The sequence below is a fragment of the Pteropus vampyrus genome, unplaced genomic scaffold (assembly GCF_000151845.1).
Source record: "Pteropus vampyrus isolate Shadow unplaced genomic scaffold, Pvam_2.0 Scaffold20, whole genome shotgun sequence".
Taxonomy (NCBI): Eukaryota; Metazoa; Chordata; class Mammalia; order Chiroptera; family Pteropodidae; genus Pteropus; species Pteropus vampyrus.
Genome location: NW_011888801.1, coordinates 7,023,561 through 7,035,506, shown reverse-complemented (window position 1 = coordinate 7,035,506; position 11,946 = coordinate 7,023,561). Strand labels below are relative to the sequence as shown.

The following is an 11,946-nucleotide window of genomic DNA, read 5'->3' as shown; positions in this document are numbered from 1 at the left end:
TAAAAATGAAACTAAGTAGGATACTAAAAAACTGATTTAAATTGGCATATTGAAGGGACGTCAAAATATAAAGGACAGAAGCAGCCTGCCATCCCAGGGTCCAGTGACCACTGCCATGTTCTCTGTCTTCTCGAGAACAGATGGGACAGTAAGGGTCACCTCATGATGAGGACACTGAAACACCACAGCCATGTTTAAAAGCCGGAGGTTTAGTAATGAGATGTGGTTTCTACCTTCAAAGCAAGATAGAGAGGCCCATTAACAGACTTTGCCAGGGAACCCAGAAAGGTGACAGTGGTGAATGGAACAGGAGAGCAGGTAGAGACACTATCTCTGAATATGTGAGAGGACTCAAGGTTGACAAGAAAAGCCAAGACATCGTCAGACTAACTTTGCTCGCCCCACCTCCAGATGTACTCTCGGCCCCCTCCACCATGGGAAGCTGACCTGTGTAGATTACACAAGAGTTGCAGACCCTCTGGCTTAAGGCTGGGGCACCTAGCACAGATTAGAAGAAGGGAAGTGGGTGAGGTCAGGGTATTTATTTATTTATTGCCCTGGCTGCCTCCCTGCAAGGTCACCTCAGGCTGGCTCTGTTCCTGTACACAGTCCTGACCCTCTGAAAATGGCCAACTATACGTGTATCTCTCTCCTCACATATAACTGCTCCCTCCCTGTCATAGGGCCTGGGGTGGAGAAGGGTGGTTACGGCTGGAATGCTGCTAGGCCACGGGCCACTACACTTTCCAGTGTGGCTCCTACACCCCACCTTTGTAAACGAAACCCCGTCAAATCGCTTTGTTGAGAGTCTCATTTCTTTCTATTAGGAACTCGAATAATATAGACAGCGACAGCCCTCAGACCTTTTCCTGGCCATTCTCAGGTGTCTGTGGAAGAAGACAGATTACATATTCAATGGGACAGAAAAATGATTTCACCTGAAGAAGTAAGAAACAGACAAGTGGAAAAGCTTGTAAGAGCCCATGAAATATGTCTCTAACTTTTTCTTCTGTTTGAGTCACCACTGTACTTTTGAGTATAATTTGTTAAAAATTAGTGTTCAGGGGTTTTTTAAATTGCTAGAAGAAATGGTACCTCCCTTAAACCAATAACTGAATTGCTTAACTGAGAACATAAATCTCTGTTGTGAATACTGATGGTTTCTCTTTAACTGTTCTGTGTGCTACACTGATCAGCCTGGGCTTTATTGTTTTATAGACGTGTCGGTAAGTGCTTATAACATAGAGTATTCCTCCCCTGATATGTACTAAGTAATAAAAGTTAAGTTGTTCCTGAAATCATTTTGCATTTCTGTTTCAGCTGTGAGTTAGCGTCTGCTTTTTCAGGTTAAGAATGTTTCTAACGCAGAGTGTCATTAATCCATTTCCCGTTGGCCCATTTGTTCCATGCCTCTTGAACAAATTGCTAAGCTCTTAATGGAAAACGATATTTTGTTAGGCAGACTTGGGAAGATGTCTGGTTTGTTCCTAAAAGTATTCTAGAGTCAGACCCTGGGCTACTAGCTCACAGAGGTTTTTATGAATTTAGTTATTTATTAGAATACTGATTTTTATATTTCTGTATAATATTTTGGTTCTGTTTGTTTTGTTTGTTTTGTTAATAAATACTTAGAAGCTAGAAATAAGGGGAGAGTCTTAATTATCTCAAAGAATTTTCTGGAGTTCTGTTCAACAACCAACTACCAGTAGAAATATGAAGTTAAAAAGAATATACATGTCACATAAAAGCAGGTGAATCCCCTCCTTCCCCTCCCCCCCATCAAATTGCCCAGCAGCTGCCCAGGGTAAAAAGAATCAAGAATGGCAAAATGGAAGGCAGTAATTACAGCCAACCAGAACAAGCCAAATGGAAAACCTACCCAAAACTCATGAACATGTGAGAATCAAAGGAAAATTAACCAGAGAAATGCCAGCATAAGACATAAAAGTTACCCAGGAAAAGATGTGAAAAACAAACAAAGTTATGGAAGGTCTAGGCTGAATTTTTGGTCAACACCCAAGTTATCAGCACAAATTGCTTTTGCCTCATAGGTTTGCAGAAGTGTCCAAGACACTTGGCTGATAGCTGAGAATCTGGGCAGAATGTGTCCTTTGTGATGAATTTGGTTGTACTAATGTTTAGTTTTGTACAGTATAGTATGCTAACAAGCTCATATTGGACCTTCTTTCACACACACACACACACACACACACACACACACACATTTGGGTCTGAATGACCCTGTGAATCACATTTAAGGCGTTTTGCCCTAGAACTTATACACAGAGACACTTATACACCTTCACACCTCCATACCTTTGCTTATGCCAGTTGCTTCTCTTCCAAAAAGCCTTTTCTATTCTTCTGCCATTTAAATTCAGATTTATATTGATTACCCCCAAAGAATTACTTTTCCCACTATACTCTGCTTCTTCTTTCTACCTTCGGGGGAAGAGCAGAAGGGCTATCTGTGGGGGATAGAAGCCCCAAAATAAATTGGTTAAAAATCCACCATACACAAGCTCTGCTGGCCTCCTCATTCTACAGAGCTCCTGAGGCCTCCTCTCCCACAGTTGTCCTCTATGTGGCCTTTTTGATTGCTGGGCTTCTGATATTGGGTGACCCTGGAGGAACAAATTTCCCTTTGGAAGAGCTCCAAGCAAAATAATTTTCGAGTCTTCCTTTGGCTCTGCAACCTCATCATCCTCCTCCTTACACAGCCTCCTGGAGAATGAGCCCACAACCCAGAAAGCTCATCAACTCATGCTCCGAGATATGAATATAGATGGGCACAGAATACTAGTCACTATAGGGACTTACGCAGCTGCTTGTAGCATAGCTGATGGAGAAAAGACATTCAGCTCTCATTAAGTGGCTATCACGGACCCCATGCTTTACAGATATTATCTTTTCAAAGCCCACCAATTAAAGCCGACCTGGAACACACGTGTAATCAAAGTTATATTTATCAGTTTGTTGCAGCAAGGAAGAACACATACCAAAGGAATCGTGGAACATCTCAGAGGGTGGGAGTTAGGAAAGTTTACATATTGAGACTGGGGAGCTGGGGTTCATCACAGAGTGGCTTCGGCAGGATTAGTCAGATCTGTAAAGTAGATTGTTGCTGTAGCACCCAGGAATGCTTTAGAACACAAGTCATACAGATATACGCCCGTGCTCATAGCAGCTTTAGTCACAGTCGTCAAAAAGTAGAAGAAACCCAAATGTCCACTCACAGCCGAATGGATAAACAAAATGTGCTATATACATAAAATGAAATATTCAGCCTTAAAAAGGAAAAAAATTCTGACATACAACATGGATGTACCTTGAAAAAAATCATGCTAAGTGAAATAAGCCAGTGACAAAAAGACAAATACTGTATGATTCCACTTATGTGAGCTACCTAGAGCCATCAAATTAATACAGACAGAAAGTAGAATGCTGGTTTCCAGGTGCTGGGGAGGAAAGAATAGGGAGTTATTGTTTAATAGGCACAAAGTTTCAGTTTCACAAGATGAAGAGTTCTGTGGATAGATGGTGATAATGATTGTATAGCAATGTGAATTGAATGCGTTTATGCCACTGAACTGTACACCTGAAAGTATTAAAATGGTAAATTTTATATTATGTATATTTTACCACAATAAAAAAAATGTCATGCAGAGTTACTGTTAGATCAGCTCGTCTGATGTCCTATTAAAACAGATGGGTCTGAATAACTGGTTAAAAAGGTTTAAGCTTAGACAGTTTCTCTTGCAGGCTATGGCTTAGTTCAGTTTATGGTAGTCCCCTTTATTCTCAAGGGATATGTTCCAAGATCCCCGATGGATACCTAAAACCACAGATAGTACCAAACCCAACATACACTTTTCCTATACATACATAGTTATGATACAGTTTAATTTATGTTGGGCACAATAAGAGATTAACAATAATACCTCAAAATAAAATAGAATAGTTATGACCATATACTGTAATAAAAAAAAATACGTAATTGTGGTGGTATTAAGTAAAAAAAGGGTTCCCTGAACACAAGCACTGCGATATCCAACATTGGATCCGATAACAGAGAAATGCTACCAGGTGACTAACAGGAAGGGAGCATGTACGATGGTGGAGACGCTGAACAACAAGATGAGTCACGTCCCATGCAGGCAAGATTTCACCACGCTACTCAGAACAGCATGCAATTCGAAACTTATAAATTGTTTATTTCCGGAATTTTCCATTTAATATTTTCAGTTTTACCACAGTTGGCCACTGGTACCTGAAACAGTGGAAAACAAAACCCCGGATAAGGGTGAGGGTAGTGAGAAACTACTGCATCTCATTTGCTATTCACAGAACAGTTTTGCCAAGATGTGGTTTCTGTTTCAAGTCTCAGTTTCCCCATCTCAGACTAGCTGTTAACAGAGCCACCTTTGACTTTTTCAATCTCATTTGTTTATCTATTCATTTGTTTTTGTTTCTTCTATTCCACTTAACAACTAAAAGTAGTGGATTTGGGATCCCAACCCAAAGCAACTATATGTTTGTTCTGGGCTTTTCGATTACAGGGCTCCTCTAAAGGCTAGAGTAGGTCTTTAAAATCTGCACAGTCCATTTGTCCCTAATCTATAACAAACACAACTCAATAACATCAACTGTTTTAGGCACCATAAAACACAAATGTAAACAGGGCATTGTCTGACCTCCAGGACCTTACAGACTGAAGGGCAACAGATACATATACAGTTAAGTATAGGAAAGTATGATAAATTCTAGAAAGCAAATAATTCTATGCCCACGTGAAATATCTATAACTGTGATAGTCCTTGCTTACATTTGGTTAAAAACCTTTAACAAAGAAACAAGCTTCCCTTTTGGTTGTTAGAGATGAGATGAGATTCAAATTTAAAATAAAAAACACTACTAGAAAATGTAACACATTTACTTAGGTCTCTCTGAGGTATAAGTGATGTTGTTAGAATCTCTCCTAATAATAGATTTAGAAAAAGCAGGGGGAAAAAAGAAAATAATTCCTAACACATGCACCATAATTTAAAGCTGGGTTCAGCAAATTTTTTCTGTAAGAAGTCAGATAAATATTTTAGTCTTTCCTGGCTATACACAGCCAAAGATAACTATGTAAACAGATGGTTATATTCCAATAAAACTTTATTTATAAAAACTGAAATTTGAATGCAATGTAATTTTCACAGGTCATAAAATATTTTTCTTTTTAATTTCTTCCAATCATTTGAAAATGTAAAATCCACTCTTGACTCTCAGAAGGCAAGAAGCTCAATTTGGCCTATGACTATCATTTGCCAAGCCCTGCTTTTAATGCTTGTTTCTCAAAGTGGCTGACAATCCAGCCACATCAGCAGCGCCCAGGAGCTTGGTAAAAGCCACAGACAGAGAATCTGAGAATCTGCATTTTAAGAACATCGCCTTGTGTTGGATCTGAATGTTCCAGTTTGAGAAGGATTGGTATAAGGTCCACACAGACTCCAAAGCCAGACTGGTGAATCCTAGTGCTATAATGTAATTCCTCAGAGAAGTGGTACCAGGAAAGGTCTGAACTTCTCTGTGCCTCAGTTTCCCTATGCACAAGATAAGGATGATAGCACTGTCTCCCTCAGCATGGTGTGAGAATTACATACACACACACAGAGCTGAAGCAATTATTCGTCATTACTATTATAAAGTTTCACACAGTGTTATTTCCACAGCCACCCTCTGAGATAGGGACTGTTTGCCCCATTTCACAAAAGAAACTATGCCCTAGGGAATTGAGGACATTTGTCTAAGGTCACAGAAACTAAATTTCCTGTATCCAAATTTAGTTCTAAAGATAATGAAAGTTTCCAGGGTATAGAAAGGGACACAGTCCACAGGCGCCCAAGACTTCATGTCCACATCTCCCTTCTAATGCTCTGCTCTCAGTAGCCTCTTTTAGCCCACACCCCTAAGATATTCCCTCTCTGCCAGATAGAAGCACAGCTCCCCAACTCTGCCACACAAGGATCTCCCTGAATCTGTACCGCAAGTTACCCTTTATCCTTTGAAATTTATCTTCCATTAAGTTGTGTAGTATTTTTTTTTATAATTTCTAGCTATAGATTGCAAATTTTCCCTCTGTCGAGTCATGTAGCTGACTGACTGTTTTTCATTATATTTGTAAGGCTCCAGGAAAAAAAATAAAGGCAATTCCTTTCTTTGAGAATCCTGACATTTATTAACATAATAAAATTCTCAAGATGAAATTGCAGTTTTCCAGACAGTAACTTCATTTGCAGGACAACTTATATGAAATTTATTTTAAGGCCAGGTAAAATCTAAAATACATGAGACATGAAGAAACGGTGGACCCCAAATAAAATGAAATAAATGTGTTGAGCTGGAAACCTCAGCTGTTGTCTCTCACATATTAATTAGAGTGACAGAAACAACAGCTCAGGGATTCGGGTTCCCAGCCCATCTTGGTCTGCTTTCAAAGCCGCTGTTCTCGAAATTAAAAATTTCTTCTAACACCTTGAAAATCATCACATCATATCCCCTTGACATGTCACTGCTAAGCATGAAATAATTGTTGTGGCGGTGGTGGTTGTTAGCAATACCTTTCATTTGGACAGAAATTTCATACATATCATTTAATGACCTGCCAAAAATCTTAGTGATGGTCATCAGAAAATTCTGTCCTCAGTTATATCAAGCTTTAGTGCAGTTAAATGACTTGAACAAAGTCATGTAGTTGATAAGTAGCACAGCCAAAGTTAAAATTTGGTTCCTCAGAGTCCAATAGAAAGGAGGTAATTTTAAAGATAATCAGCTATGGTTTTAAAGCACTTTAGAATTCAGAGAGCAGGTTCCCTCCACCACTGCATTTCATTCATTCAGGGGCCCTGGGAGGCAAGCAAACAGGAGGGAAACCTTGAGACAGGTTGTGAGAATGATATTATTGAGCATATTTGTATGATGAGTCCTTATCCTAGCTTCCCCAAAAGGCAGAGCCTGAGGCAAATGCTTACATGCTGCTGCTTTACTGGGGAGAGCTATCCCAGGGGAGCAGGAGAAAGAGAAAGGAGAGTGAGGCAAAGAAGGAGGAAGAACATACGGGGGCTGTGATACTAATCTGACCACTGCTGTTTCATTATGACTAGTTGATCATAATGAAATAATGATGAGTAACCTGCATAAAGATGGCCAAATAACTGATCCTGCGGGATTGCCTTTTAAGAGGCCATACGAAGAATCTGTCTCTCAAAAAAGTCCCTCTAGGAGGAGAAAGGGAGAAGAACTTATCTACTAGGCACTGTCTTCCATTGATCAAAGGTTCACTGCATGGAGAGTTAACTTCCCAGCTCTCCTTGGTTGCATGGTGTCTTATGCCTCTGCAGCAACTGATGAGAGGCCCAGAGTACCATGTGGCAAGGTATCGTTGGCGTATGCTCAGGTGAAGCTGACTGACACAGGAGGAAGAGCAGAGCCCATGCAAAATTGATTGCAGTGGTGGCACCTGGGGTGAAACAAGTGGCGAAGGACCTGAAGAACAGGTGAAGTGAAAGGTGCCGAGCATAAGAGATGTTTGATACAACTATCAAGTAAGGTAACCAGTTCATTTACATCCACAGAGTCCATTCATCCATCTATCCATCCTTTTACTCTCACTACATACAATGTTGCTAGCATTAAAATGCCAGTAAGTTCCAGGGTAAGGCATTGCAAGCAAGTCTGTTTGATTCTAGAGTATATATTTTCATCATAACACGATGTCTCTTATGTATATGTCCATAAATGTGAAACATGAGTACACAGACACCATCCCTGAGAGTTATTGAAAGACTCTTCTCCTTAATAGGAAGAACATACTCAAATTGGGTGGACAGTAGAATCAAAATCGAAGGACTATGAAGGCAGAGGTAATCATTTGAGTAACCTGCATAAATAGGGCCAAATCCTAGAGAGCAAAGGACTTAGTAGATGCTTAAAAACCATTCTCAGATTTACAATTCACCCCAGGTTTGGGGCACAACTATAGGAATACACGAAGCCACTGCCTCAGTATTACAAAATGAGGGTCAAGATATGACTCCACGATGAGGAGGGGTGGCAGAAGGAGAGGCAGGTAAGTGGGGCAGTGTCAGTCACTTGTTCTGGAAGCAGGGGTCAGAAGCTTTAGTAATTCCAGTAATAATGCCAACAAGGGTGATAATGAACATCATTAAACATAGCCTCTATGTTTTCCATATAAATCTTTTATAATATTTCTTCTATAATCTCCATGACTTTATAAACAGTGACAAGTAGGAAATAACTTACTAGAAATCAATGATGATTAATGCTGGAAAACTTTCAGAAGTGCATTCATTCAACAAACATTTATTGAATGTCTACCATATGTTAAATTCAGAGTTCGGCACTGGAATTATCTTGGATTATAAATACGTGAGCCATAGGCTCCAGGAGTTGAGTTTAGGGCAGCCATGACAAATAGGCTTCATCTTCTGAGGTCATGTCTAAACTTGTCATGAAAGAGTTGCATCAGTTATTAGCAGTTTCTGTCCTGGGCCCTGGGACAGAGACCAGTAGCACATATGCCATGTATTTCATATTTCTTGAGCTATACTAATCTACTTAATCCTCTGGATGATTGTAAGTCTTCCAGAAGGCCATAAAGATTTCAATTTAGAAGTTCTCGAGTTCAAAAACAAGGAGCCCAACTGATAAGAAAATAAAACGTCATTCAAACAACAGATGGTAGTCTGGTGGGCTGTCCCTCTGTCCACAGGGTTCCTGCAGTAATTCTCCCCCTGAAACAGTAATAATTTCCTCCTAAAAAGAAAAAAAAAAAAGAAATATTCACTTTTAATCAAGAAATGGAAATAAACATATACCAGAGAGAGACTAGTTCAATATAGAAAGACTATGTATGTCTCCTTCTCACTCAAATTTCTAGAAATGACAGAAAAAAAATCTGCTTTTAAAAATAAATTTAAAAACATATGGAAAAAGAAGAAGAAAGGCCATCAACAGAGCAAAAATGTTGAAAAACACTTGAAAACCAAAAGATACACAGGATGAGGTTTTCAGAGGGGTTAATGTGGGGCAGAGACTAGAGCAAGTATCAGTGAGACAGGTTGGAGACCCCCAGACAGCAGAGGTCTTTGCCTCAGGCAGGTCAGAAAGTAAGGAGAGGCACATAGTTCCTCGGGAAGCCAAAGAGACCCACAAAGTTCAGATGCTCCCATGCCCAAAAGATGAACTACTCACTATCAACCCCATCCCTGACAGTATAAAGACACTGAATTTGGGAAACAGAAACTGTATCCACTGGTGGATAAACAGGAAATTCGAAGTTCAAAGATCACTTCCTAGCTCAAAATTTATAAATATTTAAGGAAAATCATAACCATGAAAGAAAGATGCCAAACTCAACAAGAGAAATGACTCCCAAGAAAATAGCAAGTTTATTACAAAAACAAAAAAACAAAAAAAACAGAGCCTTTAAAAGATAGGTACTAATCTCCCCAGTAGAATAAGAAGATAAATCATCCATGAAACAAGAGTGGGCTATTATTAAAAAAAAAAAAAAAAAAAAATTAAAGAACCTGGAAATGAAAAGGGATGCCTACTTAAATTACAAGAAAAATTTCAATAGAAGAACTGAAGACCAGAACGGATATAACTAAAGAGCAATTTAGTCACTGGAAGAATTGATGCATCAATAAGAAAGAGACATCTAAGTAGAAAAATGGACAAAGGGTATGACCAGACAATTCACAGAAGAAATCCAAGTGGCCATTAAACATATGAAAAGAGCCTCACCATCAGTAGTAATAGGAGAAATGCAAGCTAAACAACAGTGAGATTCAGTGTCTGCCCATCTGATGGGAAAAAATTAAAATGACTTATAATCCCTAGAATTGGCAGCAGTGTAGGGAAATAGCCTCATATAGTTTTGGCAGGACCATGAGTTGGCACTACATTTTTGGAGGGCAATCTGGCATATTTTTACAAATTAAAATGTGCATAGTCTTCTATCCAGCAATTCCAGTTTGAGAGATTCATCTTAGAGAAATACTCGCACATGTGCCCAAAGTGACATGTACAAGAAGTCTCTGCAGCAGTGTTTGTGATCAGGAAAATCTGGAAGCTATGCAAGTGGTCATCAAAAGGAGGATATATAATTAAATTGTAATATATATCCATACCACGGAACACCATAGGCATTTACAAGGATGTGATACATGTATTGACACGAAAAGATCTCATAGACATATTTTAATAACAGCTAAGATCCTGATAACTTACAGATGTCAGGTATATTGTTTTAGAATTTTACAGTGATATCTCATTGAAACCTCACAGTGACCCTAAGAAGTGAGTGCTATTATTAAACCCATCTTACAGAGGAGGAAGCTAAGATACAAAAGTTTGAGTAGTTGTCCAAAGTCACACACAATAACGAAGTTGGGATTTAAAAGCTAGCAGCCTGATTCTAGGGACCACGCTTTTACAAAATATATTCTATGATATATTAATCATGTTAAAAATCAAAACGTCAAGCTATTGGTAAAGGATTATCCAATTTATGTGAAAAATAATAAAACTATGTATTTCCTTATGTACACAAATTTCTGTGTTAATACCCAGGAAATATTTGGATAGGTACAGGGTAAAGTGATAATTCAAGGTGGAAGGCAGAAATGGAGATTTGAAATGAACAAGGCTTTCACTTTGACTGTATTTGATTGTTCTTAGAATGTAATCATAAATTAATGTGTAATTAAAATTTTAACTTATAAAACTGGCCACTGGAACCCCTCATGGGCATAGATGAGCAATCTTTACTGTTAGAAACTAAAATGGCAGTCTCAAAGTTTAAATTTGGGAAAGAGCGAAGACCTTCAAGGACATGTAGGCTAGCAGGAAACTGTCACAGCAACTCTGAGAGATGGACATTTACCCTTTGCATGTATCCTTGCAGAGACACAGAGCTCATCACTGCTCAAAGCAGCTTATCTAGATCAGGGAAAGCAAACAATGTGGTGTATGGGGAAAGCACAAGCTTTCGAGGCGCACAAGCTTTCGAGGCACACAGCCTGAGGCTTAACACCTGGACCCAGCTGGTACCAGCCATGAACACTTAGACAAGTTACACACATTCCCTTTCTTGATCTGTGAAATGGGAACAATATGCCTCCCTAACGGAGCACTGGTAAGATTAAATGAGAACATGGATGTAGAGCAATAATCACAGCGCTTAACATAGAGAAGGGACCAGTATCCACACATCCCTTCCATTTCTCTTTCTTAATAGCTGTTAAAAGGCTCTTCCCAACACAAACAGAAATCCTGTTTAGTCTTGATCCTGGTCAGTCTAGTCTTCCAGGCAGTCCTCTTCTCTCAGTGTGTAGGTACTTGTAAATGGGTGATTTTCTACATACTTTACTTATAAGGTCAGATTAAGAGCTGTCCCTAGAGCCCTGGGGACATCAATGAAGAAAAAGCAATACAAATCCAAGAGTCCCTATTTTAGCAAAAGCCCAGTGACACAGTCAAGTAATGCAGTGGAACTTTCTACACCTGCAAAGCTCGGGTAGTTAGTGGACCCCTGAGCTACCACCACTCTGTCTCAGAAACCTTGGGTTCTGTCCTGGGTCACCAAGTTCCACCTTTGTCTTTCTCCCAGTTATTACTGATGCCAACAGCCACATTAACACAGAAATTGCTTTTTTCTACATGTATTATTTAGAAGACAACATCTTTTTCAATGTGAGGTTCACAGTAAGAGAATAAATAACAAAAAGAGTTCCGGGAAACGAGAACTTCCATAGTACTTTACAGTTCCAGAATGTTATGTACACCTTCTCATTTAATGCTCATATGATCTGAGCTGAGCATTATTTACATCTATTTGCCCAACTAGGAAACTAAACTTCAGTGAGACTAAGGAAC

The 11,946-nt window shown here is 39.2% G+C and overlaps 1 protein-coding gene across 1 annotated transcript in view; it reads right to left on the bottom strand.

Moving 5' to 3' along the window:
- Positions 1–8,227: 8,227 nt before the first annotated feature.
- The window catches only part of SH2D4B (SH2 domain containing 4B), a 111,280-nt gene continuing 107,561 nt past the window's right edge, over positions 8,228–11,946 (bottom strand). The window contains exon 7 of the mRNA XM_023527994.1: positions 8,228–8,820. Within this exon, the coding sequence (XP_023383762.1) occupies positions 8,728–8,820 (93 nt within the window). The 3' untranslated portion in view covers positions 8,228–8,727. The remainder of the gene's footprint in view (positions 8,821–11,946) is intronic.